A 12,070-nucleotide genomic window follows, 5' to 3' on the forward strand; every position below is an offset into this window, starting at 1 on the left:
TGCACCAAACATAGATACAGAATTGACTTATAATAGCAACAGAACGTAGATGAAATCTCAAGATTGACAGTTGACTGGGTAGGCCTGCTGTTCATTAATTTAATTTAATTGAATGCTAGTGTACGCAAGGACAATATCTCTGATTTTGTGTTGTCAAAGGCTTTCATGGTTGGAATCACAGGGTTGTTGTGTGTTTTCCAGGCTGTACAGCCATGTTCCAGAAGTATTCTTTCCTGACGTTTCGCTCGCATCTATGGCAGCCATCCTCAGAGGTTGTGGACCTCACAACCTCTGAGGATGCCTGCCATAGATGCGGGTGAAACGTCAGGAAAGAAGACTTCTGGAACATGGCCATACAGACTGGAAAACACACAACAATCCTCAATCTGTGATTTTATTCTGTAGTATGGAACTGCTGGATCCCAAATGTCCCATCTGTAGTTTTAAAAGGACAGTGATGCTGACGCATACGTCATGCACATCATGGAGGGGTGACAGTATTGAACAGGTAGCAAAAAGGATTTGGGGAAAGATGACAGCTTAGTGACAGTATGAGATTTGCATGCAAAATGTCCCAGGTTTTATCCCAGATTGAAAAGGGTTAGGTAAACAATTATGGGGGAAATAGGCCTCTCTCCCTGACCTTGGGGCAGACAGGCAGTGACTTGATTCCATTATAAGGCAGCTTATTTTATTCCTAAGATGGGCAGCCCTTCTGAAAAATGTCTGAAGCTGTTTCTCTCCCTCTCTGTTCGTCCTTGTCCTGTTATGGGTCAAAATATATATTTCCTGCTGACATTTCCCCCCTGCTTCGTTCTGTTCTCAACCATATGGTACAACTCCCATATCTGCACAATTCTATGGTACTCTTGGGCCAGAAGTTTTTCATTTCAAGAGAGTTTTTTTCTGCGCGTTTGCATATTCAGGCAAAGTCTGGGAGTATATCCCCTGCAGATATGGAGTTCATATTGTACGTCATTCCATCGTTACTATTTTGATCAGGGAAATTAAACCAAAAGCAAAGTTCACCTGATTCTTTCACTATGTTTTTGCTGCTCAGCAGAGGTAAAAATGATAAGTGTGCAAATATTCCTTCTTCATCAGGTGGCGCTCTACTCCTTGAAGTTACTTTTTCCATCATGCGATATTAATTTGCCTCCAACTACCTTTTCTATTGTTGGATTTTGATCCCCCCCCCTTTTGTTTGAAAACTGCTGGAAATCTTCTGAAGGATATTGAAAACACAACCTTCGCTTAAAATAAATATTTAAACTCGGAACTGTTCTGCTGTGTAATTTGTTTTGACAGCGTCAATCAAGTCCATTTGGCATAGTTACACCGTAATCTGTGTCTGGATTCCCTGAAGCGGATTACAGGCGATCCAGGGCCATCCTTGGGGCATGCGGTTTTAGTCGCTTTGGCTGCCCTGTCTGGATTGTCACAATAAGCGAATCAAGTCCAAGTGTGACTCTTGCAATCAGTGTTTACTCATATTCGAGTCTTGGCGGGTGCAATGAAGCTCACTCGTTCTAGGTGTGTTGAGCACTGGAGCATTTCCTTCTGCATTTCTTTTCTCTGTCCTGCTTATTAACTCCAAAAGAGGAAAGTAGAGGATGCTCTTTGGTTGGCTAGATCAGGTGTGGGAAGCAGTCAGCCCTTCAAATATTGTAGGACGAACCTTAGCCAGCATTGGCCTGGCATGATGGGAGTTGCAGTCCATCAACATCTGGAGACCTTGTTTCCTTAGAGGAAAGCTTACTTGGAAATGAACCTTGTGTAACTTAACATCTCTTATGGGTTGCATGTGTCCAAGGCAAAGGAAATATTGGTTGCTTCTTTCTAGGTACCCTCTTGGTTTATGGATCCCTTGGCACCTTCCTGTAAATGAAACTTTCTAAAGAGAGTCAGTACTGATCCATGTTCTGTACTAGGCAGGTTTTTTTTAATGAGCTAGCATCTCTTGTTACTAATGTTTGCAAGAATGTACAGCATTGTAATTTAGAACTGGAAGCCCAATGTTGAGAAGGGACTGCTTCCAGGAACAGAAAGGAACAGAAAAACAAAACCCAACGTGGTCTATGATATATAGATGAATAAAACTAAATATACGAACATTTGCAAGACCATTTCCAGTTCTGACAGTCTCCAATATTCAGGAGGGATTGCCATAAGGAACAGAATGAAAAAAAAGCCAATGTGGTCTATGACTAGTGGAGGAATACAGCAGAAGATCCTAACTGTTTTTGGATGCTAAATACATGGTGCTCAGTTTTTGCATGATCAAAAGTTTGGGATATTTCTAACTAGTAGGAAGCCATTGTAATGTACCTGTTAGGACTCAAAGAAGAATAAGAAAGACCGTAACAAGAGCAGTGGCGTTAAGTACACATGGACTCCCTTTGTACTTCTCTTTTTCTTTCCAATTGGCATCCTCCTGAGATTTTGTATCTTGATTAATTACTCCGGCCTTCAAAGTGGCGCAGGAAGTCCCTGGGAGAATTGGCTCACAACGGCGGTTGACCTTCTCCGACGAAAGGGCTGCTTTTTATTATGTTATCCTTATTAATCAGCCTTGCAATATGCTGACATATGAGGTAATTGGTTATGGAGTGATGGTCCGGCCTCGAAGGACTCAGATCTAGCTGCCAGGGGCTCTGGAGCCTTGAGCCAAGCTTTGGGTTTATAAAGCTAGAACGGATTACCGTCAAAGAGCCTTGTTCCCCGCTCACGTCAGAGATGGACTTGAGGCCAGCGGGCTACTAAAGGATGGAGGCCTTGGCTGCCATTTGGGGCCTGAAGAAGAAAAAGCCATGTATGAAATTACCATGACAACTCTGTATGAGAATGTTAATAACTTTTTACTTTTTTGTTGGATTGATTCTACTCTCCTGTGGAACGGGGTTTGCTCTCAGTCCAGCATTTTCCACAGGATTTGTATTGGTACAGTGAATTACTACAAACATGTGGAAGAGAAGCAAATTGGTTCGGAAGGCACTAGAAGAGCCAAGAACGGCACTTCCAAGTAAATACCCTTTCAATACTGGAAAAAAACTCTTCCTTATGTCTTGACAGGTGTCCCAATTTAACAAGTGTTTCCTTCATTTTGTATGTTGGAGAACAATGGTGACGGCTTTCATACTCCGAGTACAGATTTTTGGATTGAGACGGTGAAATTCCTGGAAGACAATGCTGAGATGGTTTGGTTTTATCTTTTACAAATGTTTGGATGGTTTTGTTTTCGAATTGGAATGAATTCCTGGACAAAGTTGGTTCCCAATTTGGAATTGAAAAATAATTTGTGGTTCCGAGTTGCCATGCACAAATCAGCTTTATGAAGAAAGGGGAAAATGCTGGTATTTTTAGGTGTCTGAGCAACTTGGTTTTATTCTTAATGACAAAAACATCAGTACCAAAGGAAACCCCAAAATTCTCGACGTTTTGGTGTTTGCTACAAAAATAACAGAAGACCTGGAGAACTCCATTCAGTTTTTGTCAGATGGTCCATGTTTTCTCAGAAGTAAGCCCCCATCTTCTAGGATTTGGGTTAAAGATTGCCAATTGAATTAATTTGGGATGAGTGATCCACAATTTTTCATTTTTTTCCTAACAGGCAAAAGAGACTACACCCTGAGATTTGCTGAATTTTCCCCAAACTAATATTTAAGTCCGTCATTTATTTCTGTGAAATGTTCCAACTGGAGATGTCAAGAAGATGTGTGATATGACACTTGGATGAAGTCAGTTGCAAATTTCAAGCGGTTTCCGAGATTTGGGTCTCGTCCTTAAACTGATCCAAAGCAGCTTCGTTTTGGAGCTGAACCCATTTCAATAAATGGGCCTTATTTTCAAGTTAAATGTGTTTTGAGTGTTGAAGTGCCAGTAAAGAATGGATCTGACAGCTTGCAAATCAACTTCCAATCCAATTCATTTGGCCTTTGACACTTGACGGAGTCAAAATAATTTTCACTTTTCATTAAATGAAAAGCAAACACCTTGGTAACAGCATAAAGGATAAGAAGTTATATTTTTGTGGCCTTGGAACAGAGTTTGGAAAGTATGTCCATCTTAAAGCCTCAAGCAAGCTTTCAGGAATTTGGGGAAAGGAAATCTGTTCACATGTGGTACCCAGTTGAACATGAAATGAATAAACCAACCTGATACTTAAAATCGTCTTAGTGTGAAAAGGCAGGAACATGCCTTTCATGCTATTAAACAAACTAAACCTTGCATGGCTAAAGAAGGCATGTAGTATTTTCAGACTGTTTCAGGAAGTATCCCAAAATATCTGACTGTGTTAGTGTGAGTTGAACCACATTTAAGTAAGACAAATATTGAGAATGATGGATTTTTGGCACTTTGGTACATGAAGTTGCATATAAGTTAGCAAGCAACATTAGAAGAGGATGAACTATACATCCCATTGCTCTTCTGTGTCAAGTATGCTCCCAACCCTCCTGAGCTGTCCAACCTGCTGCTGCTGCTGCTGTTGTTGTCATAATCACCACAATTCCACCTTTTCCCAAGATTAAGACTCAAGATGGGTTGGAAGAAATAATAGACATACATAGTTAAACATTACAAAATACAGAAGTTTAAAAAATTATTAAAGAGTTAAAAAAACCGAACCCCCACTTAAAAAACACATCAAAAATAACCCACCAGATGTACCTTCCTGGCAGATCTCAAAACCTAAGGTTGGAACGGGAGACTACAGCCCTTCAAATAATATGGACATAGCCTATATAGTCTCAAGGTTGGATTCCTGTCTTCATGCCATTTGTGGATTTTCCCAAAGGCATCTGGTTAAGGTCTGTGGAAGCTGGACTTTGTGATCAGAGCTTTGGCAAGTTACCTTTTTGGGCATCAAGTTTCCGAATCTTGCAGGCAGCTAGGTTATCTTGGCTATCTGTTTGGGAAGGCTGTTCTCAGAATTGTAGTCCAAAAAAGTAACTGTTCCAAACTCTGATCCCCTTCCAGTTGGGCTGGTTTTCTTTCCTTAGTCTCTGCTGCAAGTAGAGCTGGAATAAGGGGAGCACAAACATTATCCAAGAATCTCTGTGTTCAGATTGGAGTCACTGCATGTATGTACAAAAAACGCAGAAGGTACCTTCCGTGGAAAACACCCCAGAATAAACTAAAAAAGGAGTAGATCCAGCCAGCTAGCTTTATATGGAATTCTGTAATAAGTTTCATGTGAGACAAGCTTCTCAACTATTTTTAAAAACAAAAGAGGAAATGTCGGAGACTAGACGAAATTCCTCTTCCCTGGCAGGATGCAACATGGATTCCTGAGTCCGATAAAGATCCAGCGTGACTTGAGAGAGATATGCCTGTATCTTGTCTCTGTAGAGATGACAACATGCTAAGTTACCCCTGTGTTGACTAACAGGTTCAATAAAGTATTATTCACATAGTTGAATCTGGGCTTCTGTACGTTTTCAAAAAATAATTATCCAGCGACATCCATAAATCTGGAAAAGGCCTTTGATGGGCTATAATGTAGGGTAGACAGAAGCCATGAATGTCAACAAATAATCTTTCACTGTATTTTAAAATATATGACATAAACATCTAGGATGGTCAGACTGCAAACTCAAACATAAAGAAATTACTTAAGAAATGCTTGACACGTGAAGTACATACTGTGGAAAATTTATATAATTGTGGACTCCCTTATCATGGCAACCTACTGAATAGTGGTTGTAAAATAGAGATATTTCAGAGCTGTATTGATTTCATTTCTGTGCAGTTGTTATTTTCTTTGGGGGACAGTAGAATGGATGAGACAGTGAACGTGACTTGGTTTTCTTCACACCAAAAGATGAATCCTCTTGCAAGGGCAGGGCAGGACTTTCCAAATTGCGCTTGCTTTTAGTGACATTATGAAACCGTAATCCTCGCACAGCTGTTTTACTATGTTAGCACTGGCCGCTTCCCAGGACTTCTGAGAAACGGCAAACCTGATTTGCCAAAAGGATCGAAATGGCAACCACATGCCCGAAAGCCCTTGCCAGGCAGCTCGGGCACATTGCCACCGTGAATGCAATCATAATAGTTTTCCGAATTTCAAATGAATCTCTCTTGGCAGCGGAAGTGTTTTGAATAAACAGCTCCGATGCCGTATGGTGTCCTCATTTGGATGAATTTAGAATGCATGCATGCATACATACATACATATTGAACAAACAGTTGCTGCCTTGGCTGGTCTAGAGGTCTGAATGATGCTTTGGTGTGTGTGTGTGCCTGCCTGCAAGTTATATAGCCCACCTGCCTCTTTTAATTTCATTTTTACATTTGGGCAAAAGGAGGGGAATGGGGGAAATCATTGTATTTAGCTGGCATTTCTTCAGAGATTCAGATAGGTTGCCATTTCCACTGGCAAACCAGATTGGCTTGCCATATATTTTTTTAAAAACCCATTCTGCATCTCCTTGTGTGCATGTCCCCCACACTATTAAATCTCTCCATCCCCTCCATTCCCAAACTGTGGGAAATGCAGATGTGAATTGCTTCAGCCGTTTTAATTCAGCTTTTGGATGCGAGGCCTTTCCCTTCAATAGACCTCTAACAATCCCTGACAGGGAACTCCTGAGGGATGCCGTTGGAAAAATATTTGGCCCTCGAACCGGATTGGAATTAAATCTTGCAGGAGCCGAATTGTGGAAACTCTGGAGACTAAAGGCTGATTTAGTTCTAACCGGAGAAGCTTCCAAATCTCATTTTGCACTGACAAAGCGATCCTATAAGAGCCATCACTCCTTGTGTGTGTGTATATAGATAGATTGATTGTGAAAGCTCTGAGTGAGCTGAAACCCAAAAGTCAGACGAGAGTTAATATGCTAAAAGCAGGACACATGTTAATCCAACCTAAACATTGCTAAGGCCCACAGACGTCAGTGTGCTTTATTCTTTTTGAAATCATGTGCAGTTCAAAAGACTAAATCCTGGCTAGATTCTGCCCATAAACAGGTTGCGTTTCCCTAATCTGAAATCTTCTAAAACATAAAATTGTCCACCTGGGTTCCTGAGAGAGTAACACCTTTATTTTCTGATAGTTTTAGTGTTTATAAACTTTGTTTCATGTACAAAATATAAAATACAGTCTATTAAATTACCTTCAAGCCATGTGTACAAATTGTCTGTGAAATATAAATGGTTTTCATGTTCAGATTTGGGTCCCATCTCTAATCTGTTTCATTATGTACATATATGCAAATACAGGGATTCTACAATCTGAAATAAAAAACCCAAATCCAAAACATTTCTTATCCCAAGGGATACTTAACTGTATTTAAATAATTAGGTGAAGGCAAGAAAGTTCCATTAGGACTCTTAAAATTAGCATTTTTAAAAATAACTCATAAATCCTTTGGATGTACCCTTTACCTAATTTTGAGAACATGACTTTTTTTTTTGAACAAGAAACATACATAGCACAACCCTGGAGTGACTCAAACTTTTCTTTATGGTGTTTTGCAGGATCTGATCTGCATGAATTAACAGATCTCTTCCGGTCAAACCCTGCGGCCTGTTTCTGAATGATGACAGAACAGGATTTAGCGGATGTGGTTCAGATTGCGGTGGAGGACTTGAACCCAGATCATCCAGGTATGTGTTTGGAAGGATACACAGCACAAAGAATAGTTCAGAGTTTAATGCTACCCTTGTGATTGTGTGCATGTGCTTCATTACGTGCTTTGTTACAATACATGGATGCCATTTATAGGAATTCTGAAAATGTTTTGCTATGTTTTTGCTCCACAGTGGTGCTGGAAAACCATGAAGTGACAGATGAAGATGTAGATCCACCTTTAAAACGTCAGCGGATAGAAATCAATTGCCAAGACCCCTCCATTAAGGTGGCAGCTGTTGATATTTTGCTTTTGTTGTTGGCTAGTACTGGAATGTTGTGTTGTAAAATATTTACTGGGTTGTTGGGGCATAGATTAAGATCCTACATAGAAAGCTTGGTTAACTTGGTTTGGAAAAGACAATATGTGCTTTTTGGCACCAGTTTATATACTGGTTTTGGAGGACCCTTGCATACAGACTTGGAGAAAACAGAGTAGTGATTTGCCAATTATCTTTAGGGATATAATTTTGTGATGAGCTTTTCAATAACTAGATTTTGTCTTTCATGATTTCTGCTAACTTCGGCTCAATTTTAACTTCAGTCCACCAGAGGGCACATCAGAGACTTTAAAAAGGAAATTAAGAGGAAATTAAACAATATAATTTCTATTTTAAGTCTGAAAAAGGTCCCTCTCCACCACTCGTCATTGATTAAAAAAAACTCAATTGCTCTGAATACAATAATTGCAGAAAAGAGGTATATAAATAAAATTGAGTTGCTTCAAAATACCTCTCACGGCTGCAATTTGTTTCTGAAAGCATTCCAGGCTCTTGAAATAGCTTAATTTAAAACATATCATGTTTCTTTTTTCAGCAAGCTAGAATAACTGATAAATTTCTGTTTGGAGAGAGTTTGATGCAAAAGTCTTGTTTGATGATAGATTTGACTTGAAAGAGCTCTTCTTTACATCTCCTCCACAGTCCTTCCTGTACTCCATCAATCAGACCATATGCCTGCGCTTGGACAGCATCGAAGCCAAGCTGCTGGCCCTGGACGCTACCTGCAAGTCCCTGGAAGAGAAGCTGGACCTCGTCATGAACAAACAACACAGCCCCATCCAGGTCCCCATGGTGGCCGGATCCCCACTGGGCGCCACCCAAACGTGCAACAAAGTGAGATGGTAAGGCCACATTGTGCGAAGATGACAAGGGAATCCGTCTGGTACGGACATAGTGCCCAAGACTTGGTGTGTAGTTTAGAATGAGGATTAGACTGGTCTTGATAGAAGTTGCTTTGCTAGAAAGGAACACGTCGCTTTGTGCTGTTGGGGCTGTGGCCCAGTTTCCTTTTATTCATTTATTTATTTGCAACATTTATATCTCACCCCGAAGGGGACTCAGGGTGGCTTACAAGTTATATGTACATACAATATATTATATTATTAGCATAGCACAATATAAGCATTATATATCACTATATTGTACTATACCCCTATACTGTAATATTATTAGTAATATTACATGTAATATATAATATACAATTATAATAGTGCATTATTATTATTATTGTATTACATTATAATATTATTATCAATATTATAGGTATATACAATATTAAATATTATTAGTATAGCATCATATTAGTATTATATATTATTATATTGTTAAATTGACACAGGAGACATGATGGAATGGTGTCTTCCTGGCCCTTTCGGGCAGGGGGGGGGGGGGGCTCCCATCTTTTGGTTACAGCTTGTACTGGTTAAGCTGTCATTGGTGGGTTTTTTCCAGCAGAACTGCAGTCGTAAACTATTTTTAAGTGCCCTATATACCAGGCACAGGCAAACTTTGGTCCTCCCGGTGTTTTGGATTTCAACCTCCACAATTCCAAAACACTTGGAGAGCCGAAGTTGGCCCATGCCTGCTATATATTCATGTATAGGCAGCCCGCAAGTTATGAACAAAATGGGTTATGTATGTTTATTCATAAATTGAATTTGTATGTAAGTCAGACCAGGTACATTTTTAAAATGTAACTTCCAGATGTTATTGGTCTAAAACTTCCAGCATGCCTCACTGGGCTGGCAAGGACTCACAGGCCTTGCAGTCCTATCTTTGGATGGTTGCTCTTCATCTGTAGGATACTCTGGCAAAAAGTCCAGATTTCTTCTTGATGAGTGTAGGGTTAGATTATTCTGTGTCCATCAGGGATGAGTCACTGAAATTTTATTTTGGTTCTTTGAATGAAGGATTCAGTGTTCTTGGGATTTGAGAATAAAAGTAATATTTCAAAATATGTGAAAAATGTTTGACAGACATGTTTCTTGAGCATTAGCAAGCTCTGATGAGAAGAATCCTGTGTTGGGGATTGTAGATGATAGATGGAAGCTCTTACATGTGCCCATGAGCCCAGAGACACCCTGCAGAATGATGCAGCACTCAGCTTTGCAAAACAAAGTAACTTAGGAACTTTCACTAAATCCAGTAGCTCAACAGAACAATGGTATAGTAGAGTCTCACTTATCCAAGCTAAATGGGCCGGCAGAACCTTGGATAAGCGAATATCTTGGATAATAAGGAGGGATTAAGGAAAAGCCTATTAAACATCAAATTAGGTTATGATTTTACAAATTAAGCACCAAAACATCATGTTATACAACAAATTTGACAGAAAAAGTAGTTCAATACGCAGTAATGTTATGTTGTAATTACTGATATTTAGCACCAAAATATCATGATATATTGAAAACATTGACTACAAAAATGGCTTGGATAATCCAGAAGCTTGGATAAGCGAGGCTTGGATAAGTGAGACTCTACTGTATTTACAATAGTCCCTCTATTTGCTTACAGAGAACAGCGGATATAGGCGATCCTTTCTTAGTCCATGAATCTGCTTCAGTGAAGATCAGCAGCAAACAAGGCCTCAGAAATAGTCAGGCCTCTCTGAGTACAGAGCCATCTTCTTTCCAGCCAGCACTTAGTAGACTCACACACACACACACACACACACACACACACACACACACACACACAGAAACCTGTTCAAACTGGTTCTCCAGCAGCAGGATAGCAACAATTAGAAACCAATTCCCAGGTCCTTGCAAACTCGCCCAATCGGCTTCATGCATTTGATTTTCCAGTTAACACACATATAGAATCTTTGCAAGCTCTGATGAGAAGAATCCTGGACTGATGAAAACTTTGATAATTAGGTCTGTGTGCAAAAATTATCATATGTTGCAGAAAAGGGCTTTTTTGGTGCAGAAAACAGCATTCTCCTTGTTTTGATGAAACAATTACTCCAGCTTTTGCTTGTGTTTTGTTCTCAGTTTCTTCACTGGAGTGGTTCCTTTTCACTTTATTGTATCCATAACCTAAATAATATTTGTGTGTGTGTGTTTGTTTATGTGTGTGTGAGAGAGACATGTATTGGTAGCCTTCCTGCACATTGCTGAATATTTTTCCTGGTATGTGCTGCTAGAAAGCGATCTCAATATTGCAGGTGCCCTGCAATACAGAAAGGAGCTGTTCTCTCTTGACTCTGTAATGACAGCCTTGCACATCCGTAGCACAGAACAGCTTTTGTAGACATATAAATCCCTCTTGTATCTGATTTGGCACCCGCCTTTTGCCTTAATGCTCTCCTGGATGGCTTCGTTGTCCTTGGTTTCTTTCCAAAATGGTACCTCTCTGATGCTCTGAAACATGTCTTTTCAGTAGCTGCAATATTTAGTTGATTTCATCAGTGTACAGTTCAAATCCTGACTTATATTTCAAGCAATCAGTTTATTAATGCTCCGACCAATGGTAATATTCATTTACAGAAACAACACCAAACAAACATCTATAGAAAACACTGTAAGATCCAACAGTTAAAGTAGGATGCAAGCTGGATAAAACAGAGCGTGCAAAATATACATTGTGAGGTGCAGCCACACAAATGCAATATGTGCTGGGAACTACACATTTACTGGTAAAAAGCCAATATAAAAGATCAGACTTATATTTAAAATGCATATATTGAAATGCTTCAGGACAGGGTTTTATGCAGTCCTGGTTTTCTCAACTATATCTGTCTAAGCATCCAGTCCCCAGCAATTTTATGGATGTGGTGTTAATAATTTTTATTCTACCTCTGGAGACTGCGGAGGGATTTTGCCTCCTGCAGAACTAAATATTCTGCAGTATGGGATTTCTTCATTATTACTTGAGCATAAACCCTTCAATTCTAAAAAAAAAAATCTTTTCTAGCTAAGGGAAGCAGAATTTAGGTCAGCCATCCTATTCATGATATATTCATAACAGGCAGTTATTTATATGACAACCGTCTCTAGTAAAGTGCATGTTCTTCAGCCTTTCAGCAGAGTATTTACTTTAAAGGAGGTTTCTTCAGCTAGATAACTTGCTTACAAACCCATCCAGCCATTGTCATCCATTGCCTCTTTTTATCAAACAGAATCTGAGACCTCTTTGATAGTTTTAGCTTGCATCCTGA

General features: G+C 39.7%; 1 protein-coding gene across 5 annotated transcripts in view; it reads left to right on the top strand.

The window, feature by feature from the left end:
• The window catches only part of banp (BTG3 associated nuclear protein), a 179,460-nt gene that overhangs the window by 2,647 nt on the left and 164,743 nt on the right, over positions 1-12,070 (top strand). For 3 of the 5 annotated variants that reach the window (XM_062961636.1, XM_062961638.1, XM_062961637.1), the window contains 3 exons: positions 7,480-7,608; positions 7,765-7,859; positions 8,554-8,753. In XM_062961636.1, coding sequence (XP_062817706.1) covers positions 7,539-7,608; positions 7,765-7,859; positions 8,554-8,753 — 365 coding nt within the window. In that variant the 5' untranslated portion in view covers positions 7,480-7,538. Of the gene's footprint in view, positions 1-327; positions 7,609-7,764; positions 7,860-8,553; positions 8,754-12,070 lie in introns of those variants that run through there. The other 2 variants (XM_062961635.1, XM_062961640.1) reach the window with 2 other exon arrangements.

The sequence above is a fragment of the Anolis carolinensis genome, unplaced genomic scaffold (assembly GCF_035594765.1).
Source record: "Anolis carolinensis isolate JA03-04 unplaced genomic scaffold, rAnoCar3.1.pri scaffold_9, whole genome shotgun sequence".
Taxonomy (NCBI): Eukaryota; Metazoa; Chordata; class Lepidosauria; order Squamata; family Dactyloidae; genus Anolis; species Anolis carolinensis.